At 46.7% G+C, this 16,158-nt stretch overlaps 1 protein-coding gene across 8 annotated transcripts in view; it reads left to right on the top strand.

Moving 5' to 3' along the window:
• Positions 1–16,158, top strand: part of Syne2 (spectrin repeat containing nuclear envelope protein 2) — a 313,170-nt gene that overhangs the window by 231,099 nt on the left and 65,913 nt on the right. For all 8 annotated transcript variants that reach the window (XM_063241111.1, XM_063241110.1, XM_063241106.1 and 5 more), the window contains 7 exons: positions 2,868–3,064; positions 3,961–4,093; positions 4,492–4,674; positions 5,092–5,238; positions 6,431–6,607; positions 7,852–8,007; positions 9,385–9,537. In XM_063241111.1, coding sequence (XP_063097181.1) covers positions 2,868–3,064; positions 3,961–4,093; positions 4,492–4,674; positions 5,092–5,238; positions 6,431–6,607; positions 7,852–8,007; positions 9,385–9,537 — 1,146 coding nt within the window. The remainder of the gene's footprint in view (positions 1–2,867; positions 3,065–3,960; positions 4,094–4,491; positions 4,675–5,091; positions 5,239–6,430; positions 6,608–7,851; positions 8,008–9,384; positions 9,538–16,158) is intronic.

Genomic DNA, 16,158 nt, shown 5'->3' with positions numbered 1-16,158 from the left:
AGTATCTTAGTTGCATGTACGAATCAGCCACAATGCAACCCATTAATCTATGTAACCAACTTTTAAAAAGAAAAAAAAAATGAAATGTTTATCTCACTATTCACTGGTGGATGAATTCAGGGAGATTACAGATTTGCATAGCCACACTTGGGTTGAAGACCTCAGTTTGGCCCTGTCTCCTTACTTACCACTTCTGTGACCTTCCTGTCTCCTTGGCTCCATTTCTTTATGGGTGTAGTGTAGATAATCAGGTCCAGTCTGCCTTCCTCCAGGGTGGACTTCAGTGCACCACTAATATGGCAACAAACTGCAGATGGAAAGAACTTTGTAAACCACTAGCCCTCCGAACATCTACCAACTTCCATTGCTTTACTGGCATCCTGAGTGGACATGGCCTGTGAAATGGACAGAATCTGTTACCTGCCCCCAGCATTATCAAAGACTGTAAATTCTGAAACTTCTCGTGTATCCCTTTAAATCTTATTACCAAAGCTTTTGTGTCTCTATTGTCAGTGCCAGAGAAGTAAGACCTCAACATAGTTTTCAAGGGACATTGAGAACATGCCAAAGCAAAAACAAGTTTTAAATCTTCTCAACAGAAATGTAAAGTTGATAGTCTTCATTTTAGAATGTTAATTGTATAGTCAGAATCTAGGTTGTAGGCTCAAGGTATTATTTTTTTAATTTTGATATAGTGAACCTGTCTGTGATCCTCCTGCCTCAGCCTCCCAAGTAGCTGGGATTACAGGCATGAATACCATACCTGGGCCCAACTCTCAGCTGTAAAATTTCAAAAACAGGTTTATTGCCTGGATAGACTGCATGGAAAAATGAAAGCCAGAAGCATATGGCAGGACCCTGGTATTCCTTGGGATAGGTCAGCCCCTATAAGAAACATTCCTTAGAGGCTAGGATGATGCTTTATACTCTATAGATGCCCCAAATGCTTCCAATGGGTAGATCTGAGTGTCCCGGGGTAGGGGTGGGGTGGGGAGATGTTGGTCTACGGATTCAGCATTAGTTGAAAACAGTACTTTAAGCCATGTTAAGAAACAACCTAATGTTAGTCCATCTACTAGGAACCTATTTCTCCCATGTCCCATAAAATATGAGTATGGCTCTATCAAATGTGAATCTTTTTTTAAAAAAATTATTTTTCTAAAGCTTTAAATAAATTTGCCACAATAATAAGAAGACACATCCACAAAGCCCTTCTCTCGAGGCCATTCTCTGTCCTTGGAGCCACGGAGTGGTTTTTGTGTGTGAACAACACTGCCGCCCTCCTCAGTGGACACCTGTGGCTTGGGTGTGTGCAGTCCATCCACCGTTTATAATAGGGAGGAGTCTAAAGATGAACTGGTTTAAAAAGCCTTAGTGTAAGTGCAAAGCTTAGAAGACCAGAACTTTCTTGTTTTAACTGATGCTAAACTTTTTTTTCTTTTTTCTTTTTGCTGGATATGGTGATGCACACCTAGAATTTGTAAAACTGTTTAAGTTCATTGGAGAACAGCAGAAATTCTGTTTTGTTACCAATTTATTTTTAAAGATCAAGGAGCTGTCAGGATAAGTGACATTAGCTGAACCCAGTTTGGAAGATACTTGCCATGAGATGAGTTCTTTTCAGGAGGTCATGTGTTTTCAGTTCTGAAGAGTTTCATTCTTTTCATAAAATGGATTTAATAATATGTTGTTTGTATTTATTTTTGTCTTTTTGAGACACAGTCTCACTACGCAGTTCAGGCTGGTCTTGAGCTCACCTTGTAGCCCAGACTGGTCTTGAATTTGCAGCGATCCTCCTGCTTCAGCTTCCCAAGTTGTGGGATTATAGGCATGCACCATTATACCTGACTTAATTTATTCTTTTAAAGTTGTCCTCCTTTCTCCCTACCAAATCCTTACATTCAGAAGACTCCAGAAGTGACCATTTTCCTTAGTATTTTCATGTCATAGATACTAGAAAAACATCTCCTGTTCATCCCCTGTTTATGTCCAGCTGCAGTATTCTGAGGCCCAGGACAGGAGTGAGGATGTCGGCTGGGTCTGCGGTTGGGGTAGGGGCTGAGGAGGGGTGACCTGGCACAAGCTCCCTGAAGCAGGCTGTGTTTGCGCCTGGGCTCAGCCACTGCCACACAGGAGTGCTCCATCTTCCAACCAGTTTTGCAGAAGCACTAGAAATCCTGATTTCTGTAGATCATGCAAATTGTATGTGACATGCTGATTTTCAAAATAATATGTCAAACAAAACTTGTCTGCAAACCAAGCAGAGTAACATATCTGTAGGTCCAGCTGCTTGGAGGACTGCGACAGGAGGGTCTCCTGAGAGCAGGTGTTGAAGGCCAGGCTGGGCAGTGCTGCAAGGTCTCATCTGAGAGAGAGAGAGACACAGAGGGGAGCCAGAGAGAGAGAGAGAGAAATGTCAAGACTGTCTGCAGTTGTTTTTAAATTTTACATGATCAAATTAATTGTGAGTTCTGAATTTGTAGATTTGAGCTGAGGCTACAGCTCAGTGGTAGAATGTTTGCCTAGCATGCACAAGGCCCTAGGTTCAATCTCCACATTGGGGAATAAGAGCAAACACAAAAAAAAAGCCAAAAAAAAAAAAAAAAAGTAAATCTGCAGATTTTTGGTTTCTTGTCCACATGCAGTAAATCTGTGGAGTTGGGTCTGTTCTATAGAGATGCACTGATCACACCCTGCCATGAAAGGCGATCAGTAACCCATGACCCACGTCTCTGCAGTCTTGGAAAAGGGGGAAAGGATCAGTAGTTCTTCAGTACACTGCTGTGTAAGTTTTTAAAGCAAGTACTTGTGAATAGATTGGCAGATTGTATTCTCTTTTAAACAACTCAACCCATGCCTTTTATTAGCAAATCAAAAGGAACATTGAAGGAAAGCATGCCCGGCTGTACCAAACCCTGAGTGAAGGCAGGCAGCTGGCAGCCTGTGTGAGCTGTCCGGAGCTGGAGGGCCAGATCGCCCGGCTGGAGGAGCAGGGACTGGCGCTGAGCAGGAAAACGGACCACGAGCTCCACAGACTGCAGACGCTGCTCAAGCATCTGCTCAGGTACATTGCCTGAAGGACGGACTGGCTTGCACTGTGCTGTGGAGAAAGATCTTAGAGGGATTCTGCAGTGATCTAAATTTTACATGTGGTCTCCCACTTCTCTTGTGTTCTCATCGACGGTCTAAAGCCATTGCATCCCATGTGTCCCATGTGTCAAATGGGATCCATTATGGATCCCGCTATTGGTTTGCTAGACCCAAGATAATATACAATAAGTTTGCTGAGAATAATTATGCGTTTCTATGGAAACTGGGAGTCATGCTGTAAAATAACTACACCAGGAGGCTGCAGTTTACTCTTTTCCTAAACAAAATTAAGTAAATCATTTTAAAAAGTGTTTTGAATTCTTCTGAGGATTTGTTTTGCTCACCTGGTGTAACCTTGAACCATTTGAGGGCAGTAGAAGACAGTGTCTAAGCCTTCTCATTTTGGAAGGCTGTCGCTGGACCTCAAGGAGTTATGAGAGGGCAGCGTTGTGTCTGGATACCTTTGTCAGATAAATATGTTGCCATCCAGCCAATAGCAGTTATGTGCTCTGTTTATATTGTTCTATAAACATGTTTATAGGGAACATTTGGAGAATAAAACATTATCCTTGTCCTTACTGATGGATTAGTATCCCTGTGGGTATGACTGTAAAAAAATAAAGCTTGGGTCCTTCAGATGCCTTTTTTCCTGATCAGCCATAATGGAGAGAGTCCCAGAAAACAAAGGGGTGTTAGTTTTGGCTATGGTATATGTGTACAGTACAGAATCCTTATAATGTTACAGTGCTGTGCATGATAAGGCTGCCTAACATGGGAAGTACATATCAGAGTAAGAAAGAAGATAAGCCAGTGCTGTCTGTCACCAGTGGACAGTTCTAATTTTCTTCTCTCCTGCTTTGCCCCTGTTAGTTATAACAGGGATTCGGATGAATTAACCAAGTGGTTGGAATCTTCTCAGCAAACTTTGAATTACTGGAAAGAGCAGTCCCTCAATGTGTCTCAGGACTTGGATACAATCAGAAGCAACATAAAGAAATTTTTTGTAAGTTGCATTGGGATCTGCTTAGATCAGTGTCGGTCGGCAGATCAGCTGCCAGTGCTGACCAACCCCTGTGCTGTCTGTGTGCATCTCCTGCTTGGAGTAGTGCTGGACAGGAGTCAAAATGCGTATGCACGCGTGTGTGTGTGCGTGTGTGTGTGTGTGTGTGTGTGTGTGTGTGTGTGTGTGTGCGTGCGTGCAGGGGCATTTGTTTCCTATGTTCAGGTTTGCCCTCCATCCAGTTGTTCTGACTGTATTTCAATTTCAAGGGCCAGGGATGCAGCTCAGCAGCAGTGCCGGCCTGGCAAGCACAAGGTCATGAGTTTGATCTCTGGCACCAAAAATAAATTAATTAATTCATCACAAAAGTTTGTAATCTCTAACATGGTTTCTTTTTTTAGGACTTTTCCAAGGAAGTTGACGAGAAGTCCTCCCTGAAGTCTGCAGTTGTGAGTACTGGGAATCAACTTCTGCACCTCAAAGAGGCAGACGCCGCTACGCTGAGAGCTGCTTTAGCACAGTTTGAACAAAAATGGACACTGCTCATCACTCAGCTTCCAGATATTCAAGAAAAGCTTCACCAGGTAAGTGTTCAAAGACCCTGCGTTTGATTAGCATTTACTTGTTAGCTCACAACTCTTTTAAAATTATTTTTCTGACTCAATAATTTTCATTGACACTACCTATTTTTCCCTGGCACCACTGACTATGGGTCTTAATTACTGGACTCTGTTCCAATGAGAGATTTCTTAAGAGAGAAATTAGGCTTAATTACTTTATTTCTCGGTTTATCTGTGCCACTGTCTTAGTTTATATGAAGGTCTTTATCATTGTTTTGGGGGTCATTTATTCTAAGCTCAAATTCTGGGTTTGTTTTTTGTGGGTAACCTGCATAATTATGTAGCAAGACCTCTTATCAAACCAGATGTCATCTTTCTTGATGCCCTGATTCATTTTTGTTAGCTGTAGGTAATTAAATGAAAATCATTTTGTCCTTGCAGCTTCAGATGGAGAAATTGCCATCTCGTAAAGCAATCACAGAAATGATTAGCTGGATGGACAATGTGGAACATCAAATGGCGGCTGAAGATTCTGTGTGCGCCCCAAGTTCTGCATCTCAAGTGAAAAGACTTCTTCGGAAGCTTAAGGTAAAGATACGGCTGAAGTTCTTCTATTAAATAAGAAGGCACATCACAAATGAGGAGGGAAAATGCTGGGCCAAAGAGACCTGTGGCATATAATTCAGGAAATCTAATTCTGGGGGTAGGGCGTGGCATAGGGTATGATTCTAGAAACACGAATTAGTTGCCAGTGTCATAGTCATGTGTTTGCTCAGCTGTCTCCTCACCTTGACAGAGCTTTCTAAAAGTAGGAGCCGACCTTTATCTCCCCCCAAATAGCCTAGTAGCTCACCTCCAACAGATGGTAATAAATGTTCTTTGAGAATGAGGAAAAAAAGGCTGATATCCTTCTAAAAATAGTATGACTGTGCCCTCCTCCATGAATTCTGATTTCTGGTAACTTTAATCAACATTAAATAAGGCATACACAGGCATTTTTTGTGTGCTAGGCAGTGTGCTGGCCACTGGGAATTCCGAGCTGAAGGGTGAGCCCAAACACCTGCCTGCTGATGGAGCTCATCGCTGACAGGCAGAAGATGAATGCCTTCATTTCCATGCGGGATAGTACCTTACAGAGTTTTTATACACCATCATTCCTAGTTTTCCAAAGGGATACCCAGGTTCTGATAACTGAGCACATACCAGCTGGACATCGCCATTGGAGGTGCTAGAACATTCCTGGATAAAACCCAGCAGGTGGCAGGCTTGACAGCCCTGGGTGGGCTTCAGACTGCTGAGAGCTCTATACTGTCCTTGTGGCCTGGGGAGACCTAGACTATCTGCTATCAGAAGCTGCCTAAATTGGCAGAGTTCCTTAGAGTGTCCTGGGTTTTCTGGGAGAATCTTCACTTTTTTCCTATCCTGTTGTGCCCATAAGTCTCAGGATGGCCCAGAATCCAGCATTGGTCTCAGGCAGCCTCTCACAAGAAACATTTGTCAGAACCGGGGTTCTGATGTCCCTCACTGACAGCAGCCACCATACTCAGGGGTTCCTTGGCCCCCTCTGTTTGAAAATAGCCAGTCTGTGTTCCCAGGACTATGTCATTCACAAGAAGACTCTCACTCCTGTAAAGCAGCCTATTCATGGGGTTTGTAGGGGCTTGGGAAGCACCTCAAAGGCCCCAGGGTTAACAGTGGGAGTGGGGCGCCTCCTGGAGGACAGTCAATAGAAAACCGATCAAGCTTTGGGTGTTTAATTTTGCCTGTGTGTGTGTTCTAGGAGTTTAGAATGGAAATGGACTACAAACAGTGGATCGTTGACTTTGTTAACCAGTCACTACTTCAGTTAAGCACGTGTGATGTAGAAAGCAAGCGCTACGAAAGAACGGAGTTTGCAGAGCACCTGGGCGAGATGAACCGCCAGTGGCACCGGGTCCACGGGACCCTGAACGGAAAGGTGGGCTCCGGAGCAGCTTGGTTTGGACTTTGCAGACACCACTTTCCAAAACACTAAAACAGCATGCTCAGATAGTTAGTTTACAATTACTGCCCCTTTCTAAGTCCTGTGTTTCAACATCTTCCACAGATGCAAAAACAGAATATGACAGTAATTCTTACATCTCTTGAGATTTCTTAGTGGGAAATTGAGTTAGGGAAGTGAAGAAGAGAAATTTTATTTAAGAAGATATTGAGTATTATGTCAGGGTTCTAAAAAGAGCTTTTCACATTCTCTGTGAGAGCACATGTTGAAAAGGAGCAAAGTTATTTCAGCTTTGAAATGATTGTGAAAAGAAAGAAAAATGTATGTGACTTTCTGGTAGATTTTTCACTGTGTGACCTCAGGAATGATGCAGAAAACTTACTACTGATTTAAGTAAGTTGTTCATCTCTTTGCTGTGTAGAAAATGGATACGAATAGATTTGTGCAATTAAGATTCAGGTATATGGATGGACCAGTAACAAGAGCAGAGGTATCCCAAAACTTATCACACTGCTGATGCTGTAGTGGTTTAAATACTCTTTTTCAAAGCCTTGGCAGAATTTAAACCATGTAGATCATCTTATCTCAACCTTGCAATCCAACTGTTAGACTTTTTTTTTTGGACTGAGACTTTAACTCAGGATCTTGCACTTACCAGGCAGGTGCTGTGCTGCTGAGCTATATCCCTGGCCCAGATACTTATTTTAAAGCAGACAACCCTTCCAAAATGAAAAAGTATACAACCAGTATTCGACAGTATTTATACTTACAAAAATATACAATACCCTAATTTCCAGTGTTAGGGGAATGATTAGTCAAATGATACTGTGTCCAGCTGGGCATGGTGGTACACACCTGTAATCCCAGAACTTGGGAGGCTGAAGCAGGATGATTGCCACAAGTTCACCCCGCCTTCTTACTGGGCTACATAGTAAATTCAAGGCTGGCATGAATTACATAGCAGGACCCTGTCTCAAAACAAACAAACAAAAATGATACTATGTCCATTTAATAAGCTATTGTACAGCCTTTTTAAATTAGTATCAGCATATGTGATGACAAGGAGGGCTTACATCATATTGGAAGACTTCATATACTGTGACTATTTCCTAATAAAAATTGTATCAGATGTGAGAAGAATCATGGGATTAAAAACTGATTTTATATTGATGGACAATATAAGACATTTTTTTCATCATATTTTTATTTACCACTTACAGATACAACATTTAGAACAACTTTTAGAAAGCATCACTGAGCATGAAAACAAAATACAGATCTTGAACAACTGGTTGGAGGCACAGGAAGAGAGGCTAAAGACTTCTGAGAAACCTGCCAGTGTGCTGTCCATTGAGAAGCTGCTCCTGGACTGTCAGGTGAGGCATGGGCAGGGTGCATGGTCCCCACACTCGCCCCTAGAAGAAGGTGAGGTGCTAGCACGTCTGGAGACTGTGTCCCTCTAGCCTGCACCCCAGCTGTGTGTTACTAAGCGACAGGTTTGTACCCTGAGAAAAGCGTCCTTGGATGGTTGTATTACACAGAGAATCCTTCTACACCAGGGCATCCCACACACGAGCCAAGGCTGGGTCAATGACTGCACACCTGGCATTTTGTGAAAGGTATCACTGTACTTGGCTCTTGACCGAAATCAGACCATCATTCTTGTGGTTTGCAGAATTGAAAAGTACTGTTAACTTTTTTCTCTTGGTACCAGGGATTGAACTCATGGCCTTGTACTTACCAGTCAAGTGCTGGAACCACTGGGCTAAATCTCCAGCCCTAAGTACTGTTATCATAATGAAAAGAGTGTATTTTCCTGGTCTTTGCTGCTCTTAAGAGGTATAAATACTACTTCTTCCCAAGTGGGTAAAATGTTCACAGGGAATTTTGATTTAGGTGCTTCCCAGTTTTTGTGTTCTTTATTAGTTTGCCCAGTCCATTTGAACATGAGGTTGTGGTGCATCTACCAGGTCCTGTGGCCCTCGAGACAACCCCTCCTGTCAGGGCCTGGTAGCACTCTGTAAGGTCAATGTAAGGGGCTCATCCCGCACCAGCGCACAGATGGGGCTACCTGCCCAGCAACCCGCACCCTCAGGGCACTCACCTTCTTTCCCCTTGGACCCCCAGTGGGGTTTTAGAAGTGGAATTTCTTTTTTCTTTCTTTCTTTCTTTTTTTTTAAAGCGTTTCATGAGAGAAAACTTGAGCAAAGGGTCATCAGAGGGAAGCCACACATTCACACACGTACATGTGGAGATCTGAGCAAGTGAGGAAGTGAGCACTAAGAGGTGCAAAAAGATGCTAGAGCTGTTCCTGTCCGAACCACCTGTTACCTGTCATTATGTGGCGCTTTATGTCAGGTTTCCAAGCACCTCCTGCTTGTGGTTTCAGTGGGGCTTGAAGCCGCACACAGCCTGGGGGGTCGGCTCCTTTTGCTGGAGGACAGGGATTGGGGGGCGTGACTTAGGCCTGTGTAAACAGCCACCCAGGGTAGATGTGCAGCAAGGACCCCTGTCCTGACCTCTCTACTGTATCACGATGAAAACGATTTGTTGCTTAGGGTCTCCTAAAATAAAAAGCCACAGAATATAAAATGAAATGAGGATTGTATTATGATTCAAGTGTCTTTTCTGTAACACTGTAATTATATACTCCAGCAACATTTTTTTTTCACTTGAAAAGAAGAAACTGTTCTCCTGTATCTTATCATTTTGTAATTTTGTGCATTGAAAATCTTTTCCCCTTCCCATTCCAGGACATAGAAAACCAACTCGCGATTAAATCCAAAGCCCTGGAGGAGTTGAGGCAAAGCCATCTGACTCTGGAGAGTGGGGCCACACCGTGGTTAGAAGATCCGGCATCTGGAGTTGATGGGTTCTTCCAGAAGAGGAGCAGTGTGCTGGATGAGGTAAAGGGCTCGTTTGAGGCCTGCCGTTTTTCTTCATGTAATCTCCTTTTGTTTTATGTGCTGCTGTGACTGTTGTTTCACTGCGGAGACTTGCTGTGTAAAACTGCAAAGTTTCTGAGGGAAATACTGAAGTGGAGAGAAACATTTCAAATCTCATTTTAGGCACTGAAGAATTCAAGGCAGAGCCACCACTGCCACCATCTCCGACAGGCAGGAAAGCTCCGGGGCTGTCTTTGCAGTGTCTGCTGTTCTGCAGACACAGGTGCCCCGTGTCCCCAGGTCAACAATGCCTGGCGCTGTTCTCCAGCCAGATTCACAGAGCAGCTCTGGAGAAGCAGCTCTGAGCCCCCACACTTAGGCAGGTGCCCTGGGTCCTGTGTCACGAAGGCCTCGTGAGGTAGGAGCATGGTGAGCACAGGGACAGCCCCAGAGGCAGGGGACACAACCCAGTGGTGAAGAGGAAGTGCAGAGGGAAAGGGCATGCAGACCAGGGGACAGCACCAAGAGAGGGGCAGGGAGAGAGAGAGAGAGAGAGAGAGAGAGAGAGAGAGAGAGACAGAGAGAGAGAACAGATTTCCACAGTAGGGCGAACACTGCACTGTGTCACGGCTCCTTTTGCAGGAGGACAGGATTGGGGGTGTGACTTAGGCCTGTGTAACAGCCTAAGTTTCCTCCAGCATCCCCGGCGTGCACTGGTCATCATCTGCCAGAGCCTACTTGCCACCATTTGTCCCAAGGCGGGTTGGGAATAAGCTGTATGCATGAAATCCACAGGCAGCAGCCAGTGTCACTTCTCCCCTGGGTCCAGCTTGTTTGGGCACTTGTTGCCCACTTACCAGGACTAAGATAAAGAACAAAACCAATGAGTTCCTCCGCAATGGAAAAAGTGAACAAAACATGAACAACAGTGTCGATGTCGCTCCCGGCCGGCAGGAAGGACACACGACAAAGTCTGGCAGTGGACAACCTTTTCTTTTATTTTCCTTCTCCATACAGCCTGCCCTGGGATCGCTCCCAGCCGAAGCCTCCTTTGGTCCGCTCCCCACGGCTCCTTCTGGGCTTCTACTTCCGGGCTTCTTCTTCCCCCCCAGGGGTGGCACCAGTATATATACGGATACAGTGTCCAATCATGTTAAAGTAAGCAAGGCAAGCTGATTGGCTAACATCATCAGTTGCCAGGCAGACTATATTGTTGAGCGGGTTGCTTACGCGGTAAGCAGGAAACTAACGTGCTCGATGGGAGGGGTAATCTACCTCAGGCTTTACTCTTTACTACAGGCCTCACGTCCGCCAAGTGAGGCGACCGGGCTCGGGGCTGCGGCTCCCAACATCTCCCCCTTTTTTATTTTTTATGAATGTGCGCATCGTAGCCCTTCCTGGACTGGGTGCAGAGGCTTATGCCCTATGCGTAGGCCCACCGTAGGTCCTTGGCTTAGACCCTGGTCGGCCGTCCCATGGTCTGCCAAGGCCCTGAGGCCCTCGTCCTTTTTCTAGGGCCAGGCACAAACTGGACGGAACCTGGATGCACACAAGCTTGCACTCATTTTCTCTCCGTAAAGAAATCCCCTCGGAGAGAAATTTAGACCTGGGCAGCGTCTAACAGTCCAGCAGCTTACGTGCAGGATGGGGTAGGGCCTGGCTTAGGTTGAGTCGCACCGGGGGAGTACGCTCTTACCCGTCATTGACTCTCCTACCCAGCTATGTCATAATTTTTTAGAGGAGGAGTGTGGGAAGCTCACCGTCCCTAGACTCGGTCGTAGGCTAGGCGAGCGAGCCATGCATATGCCTGAGGATCTTCTTGTCCATTTCGGGCTACCGCTATTTCTATTCATCTTGTTGGTTGGTCTGTGATGGATCTCCGGTAGGGCAGGTCTGATCTTCAGTCGAGGGCTTTGTCGCCCGTGTCAGTCTCTCCGGTACCCACAGTGGTTCTCGTCCCGATTCCTGTGGGAAAACACAAACCGCGCCTCGGTTCCAGCTGACCACTGGATCCGGGCCCATCCATTGTCCTGTCAGGACATCTTTCCACTTCACCCACCCTTTATGGTTGGGGGAAGGGTTGCAGTGCTCCACGGCTGGGGAGCAATTATCATTATTTAAATTTAAAAAATTGTGTGTGAATAGTGCCATGGATAATCGTGCCTTTGGGGCCAGGCCTTGGCCTACTCCCCCTTTTTGTTTTTGTAAAATTTCTTTGAGGCTTCTATGAGCCCTCTCAATGATTCCTTGACCTTGGGGATTGTATGGGATACCATGTTTTAATTGAACCTCCATCATTTTGCAGAACTCATTGAAGGCTTTGCCTATATAGGCTGGTCCATTATCAGTTTTTAATATTTTTGGTTTACCCCATGCGGCCCAAGCCGCCAGGCAATGATTGATCACATTAGACACTTTTTCACCTGTTTCTGCTGTTGCAAATATGACGTGAGAACAGGTGTCTGTGGAAACATGAACATATTTAAGAGTCCCAAACTCCTGTATATGTGTGATGTCCATCTGCCAAACATCACCAGGGATCAAACCTCGAGGGTTTACTCCCATCGGTATGGCAGGTTTGTATGTGGCACAGGAGTCACATAGTCGCACGATATCTCGTGCATCTGCTCTGGAAACATGGAAATGGTTTGCTAGTGTCCTGGCATTGACATGAAACTTATCATGGAAGGCACGGGCTCGCTCGATTGGTGTTAGTAAGGTAAAAATCTATAACGGGCGAGTGGCAGTATCAGCAGCCGCATTCCCCTGTGCCATGGGCCCCGGCAGGGATGTATGTGCTCTTATGTGGGTGGTGAAGACCTTATGGTGTCTGTTCTGAAGCAATGTCTGGATAGACAGGAACAGCCCAGCCACTGTGGAAGTGGATCTAATTAAACCGGCAGTCTCAAGCACTTGCATAGCATTGACCACATACCTAGAATCGGAGACAATATTAATGGCTTCTGAGAACCGTTCAAGAATCATTTTAACGATCTGCAGTTCCACCATCTGAGGCTGATCAGGTTCAAATTGTATGGTAACCGGGGGCTTGCCTAGGATCACATAGGCGCCTATCCCCATCTTGGAGCCATCTGTGTATATTGTAGTTGCTGGGACTAATGGCTCAGAGGCAGTAACCTTTGGAAAAATTATAGGGTGCTGAGTGACAAATGACAAGATAGGGTCTCTAGGGTATTGATTGTTTATATCCCCATGGAAAACACATCTCAGAATGGCCCATGTATCTATGCAGGCAGCCAGGGTCTTGATCTGGCTGGCGGTATAGGGTACTCGGATGGCTTGTGGTCCTGAGCCAAAATGTTGGACAGCTCTATCATGCGCTTCAAGGGCCAATGAAGCGACTGCCTCCGGGTAATGCTCTATGACTTTTGCAGGTGAGACCTTAGGGTGTATCCACAGTAATGGTCCTTTCTGCCAAATCACCGCTGTGGGCTGTAGACTAGTCTGTAGCAAACAGACATCAAAGGGTCGCCTTGGTTCAATTCTGTGTAAGGTAGCCCCACCTAAGGCTTTTTCCACTCTCTGTAAGGCAGCTCTTGCCTCAGGAGTGAGCCTCCTGTGGGAGGCTATATCTGGGTCTCCCTTCAGAAGGTCGAACAGGGGTTTGAGATCTGAATTTGGTATATGTAAATATGGCCTAATCCAATTAATGTCTCCCAATAGCTTTTGCATGTCATTTAGGGTCCTAACGCCATCCGTCCTAATGGTGACCTTCTGTGGAGAGACTAGCATAGGGGAGATTTTCGCGCCTAAGTAGGTCACCATTTCTCCTCCCTGAATCTTGTCGGGGGCAACATGCAGATTAGCTTGTCTCAGGGCCTCGACCAACTGGCCGAGCATATTATTTAGCATATCTGGGTCCCTGCCGCTGAGCAAAAGGTCGTCCATGTAATGCACACATCTTATCTTGGGAAAGGATTTCCGTAGGGGGGCCAGTAGGGAATCAAGGTAAATCTGACACATAGTGGGACTGTTGGCCATACCTTGGGGCAGCGTTATCCACTCGTATCTGAGATCAGGGCTTTCTTGGTTAATGGTGGGTAAAGTAAAGGCGAACCTATGAGTGTCCTCTGGATGCAGGGGGATTGAGAAGAAACAGTCTCTAAGATCTATAACATAAACTGGCCAGGACTGAGGGATGGCTGAGAGAGCTGGCAGCCCCCTCTGGACCGCCCCCAGGGACTGCATCTGCGCGTTGACCGCCCTTAGATCATGGAGCAGCCTCCACTTGCCAGACTTTTTCTTAATTATAAAAATGGGGGTGTTCCATGGGGAGGTTGACGGCTTAATGTGTCCTAATCTAAGTTGTGTACTGACTATTTCTGACAAGGCTAATAGCTTCTCCTTAGGCAGGGGCCACTGAGGTACCCAAACCGGATCATTTGACCTCCAGGTGATTTTGATCGAAGTGGGTAGGAGAGCTTCTTCAGCGGCCCCTAAGAAAAACCCAGCCCTTGCCTACCTTTTTTGTTCTCTACTGGTATTGGGGATGTCCGACCCTGTAGGGCATTGCCCAAGCCTTTGCCGGGGGTATATCCCTGGTTCCTGAGTATATCCTTAGCCTGGAGGGAGCAGTTTGACGTAAGCGTGACATCCATCTGAGTGAGGATGTCCCTTCCCCATAGAGACACTGGCAACTGTAACACAAATGGTTGGAAATGGCCCTGATGACCCTCCTCATCGCACCAGAGCAGGGTTGAAGCACTAACCTGAGGAGCTGACACCATCCCCAGGCCCTGCAGCGTGTTATCTGCAGTGTTGGTGGGCCAGTTGGAGGGCCAATCCTTTCTAGAGATAATGGAACGGTCAGCTCCTGTGTCTAGGAGCCCTGTTATATTCTTGCCATTGACCTTAAGTGAGAGCATGGCTCTTTTATCAAGTATTATATGGAGTCCCTCGAAGACTTCCCCTGAGGAACCGAAACCTTGACTTTCTCTAATTTTCTGCTTTGAGGGGAATCTCTTGTGGAGACTGGGGAGCAGCAAGAGCTGCGCTATCTTGTCTCCTTTATTGATTACCATAGTACCCACAAGAGATTGAACCATAATTTTAATGTGTCCTGTGTAGTCTGAGTCTATGACCCCCGGGACTACTATGAGACCCCGAAGGGCCGTGGAGGATCTCCCGATCACCAGACCCACGGAATTTTCGGGTAACGGTCCCTTAAAGGTGGTTTCAACCACTTGAACACCCATATCAGGCACTAATATAAGTCTGGAGGCGACACTGAGGTCCACACCTGCTGACCCAGGGGTGGCCCTTGTTGAAGGCTGCCATCCTGAGCTGTCCTGTCTCTGGGGCGGGGGCCCGCCTGTGAAGGGGGCCCCCTCTGGCCGTTTTTTGGCCCTCTAGCATCTCGTCCACAAATACGGTTGCCCTGAGCATCAAAGACCGACCTACACTCCTCAGCTTTGTGTGATCCCCTCTTGCATCGCCCACAAACATATGGTTCTTCATTCCTAGGGCGAGGCCTAGCATCTGCATTGTTTGGGCAATGACGTTTAATGTGTCCTGGCTCCCCGCAGGCAAAACACCCTTTAGCCTTACATTCCCCTTCTAACCCGCGAGGTCCCCTCTGCTGTACAGCCGCGGCCAGGAGAGCAGCCACTCCCGAGTTGGAGAGCGGCCCCCCTATCTCTCTGCATATCCTAATCCAGGCGTTGAGGTCCTTGTTCTTATGAGGAGCTATCGCTGCCTTGCACTCCTTTGTACATTGCTCAAAAATCAGCTGCCTTACCAGCGGTCGAGCCACTCCCGGATCAGAAAATATCTTATCGGCAGCATCTTGCATTCGGGCCACAAAGTCAACAAATGGCTCTGTGGTACCCTGAATTATTTTTGAAAGACACAAGGAGGCTGTTCCGGCACCACTTACCTGCTTCCAGGCGCGGAGCCCTATGGCATTGATTTGTTCATAGACAGCGCCGGGGAACTGAGTCTGATCATCAGTGTGCCGACCTTCTCCCATAAGCATTTCCTTGTTCCACCCCCAGTTTCCCCGACTGGCGTTTCTCTCAGCCTGCTCTGCAGAGAACTCTGCGTACCAGGCTCGCCAATCCAGGTAACTACCCGAGGGCAGACACGCCTTTGCCAGCTGAATCCAGTCCGCGGGGGTGAGGGGCCCAGAAGACAGGTTCTCCAGCATGGCAATGGTGTAAGGCGCAGTCGGCCCAAAGGTTGTAACTGCATTTTTAAGTTCTCTAATCTGCTTTATCTCAAAAGGCTCCCATGCATTACGTCCCTGGCCCATAGCTACTTGTACAGGAAATATCCCGTAGGGGCCACTATCTATCCCAGGTGGTGGATGTACCTCATGAGACAAACGTCCCCCCTGCCAAAGCCGCCTGTAAAAATACCGACCCGCCGGCGGCGGAGCATAAGACGGCGGCCATGATTGGGCGGAAAATGGGGGCCCGTGCATCACTTCCTGTTCTGGTGAAGGGGAAGGGAGCTCCCGGGCGGCCGCCTCGCGGCGAGGGATCACCTCCGGGAACAGCCCCCAAGGTGGGGCGGAAGGCTTCGCCTCCCTCTCGCGCCGGGGAGCGCTCAGGAGCTCTCTACTCCTCCGCAGACCAAGTTGAGCGGAGCGCAATTCACGGCGCAACGCTGGGAAAGAACCCT

The sequence above is a fragment of the Cavia porcellus genome, unplaced genomic scaffold (assembly GCF_034190915.1).
Source record: "Cavia porcellus strain 051 isolate PalLab524CR breed Dunkin Hartley unplaced genomic scaffold, mCavPor4.1 scaffold_31, whole genome shotgun sequence".
In the NCBI taxonomy this organism is placed as follows: Eukaryota; Metazoa; Chordata; class Mammalia; order Rodentia; family Caviidae; genus Cavia; species Cavia porcellus.
The sequence above is the reverse complement of the archived record's forward strand: the minus strand, read 5'-3'. Positions and strand labels throughout refer to the sequence as shown.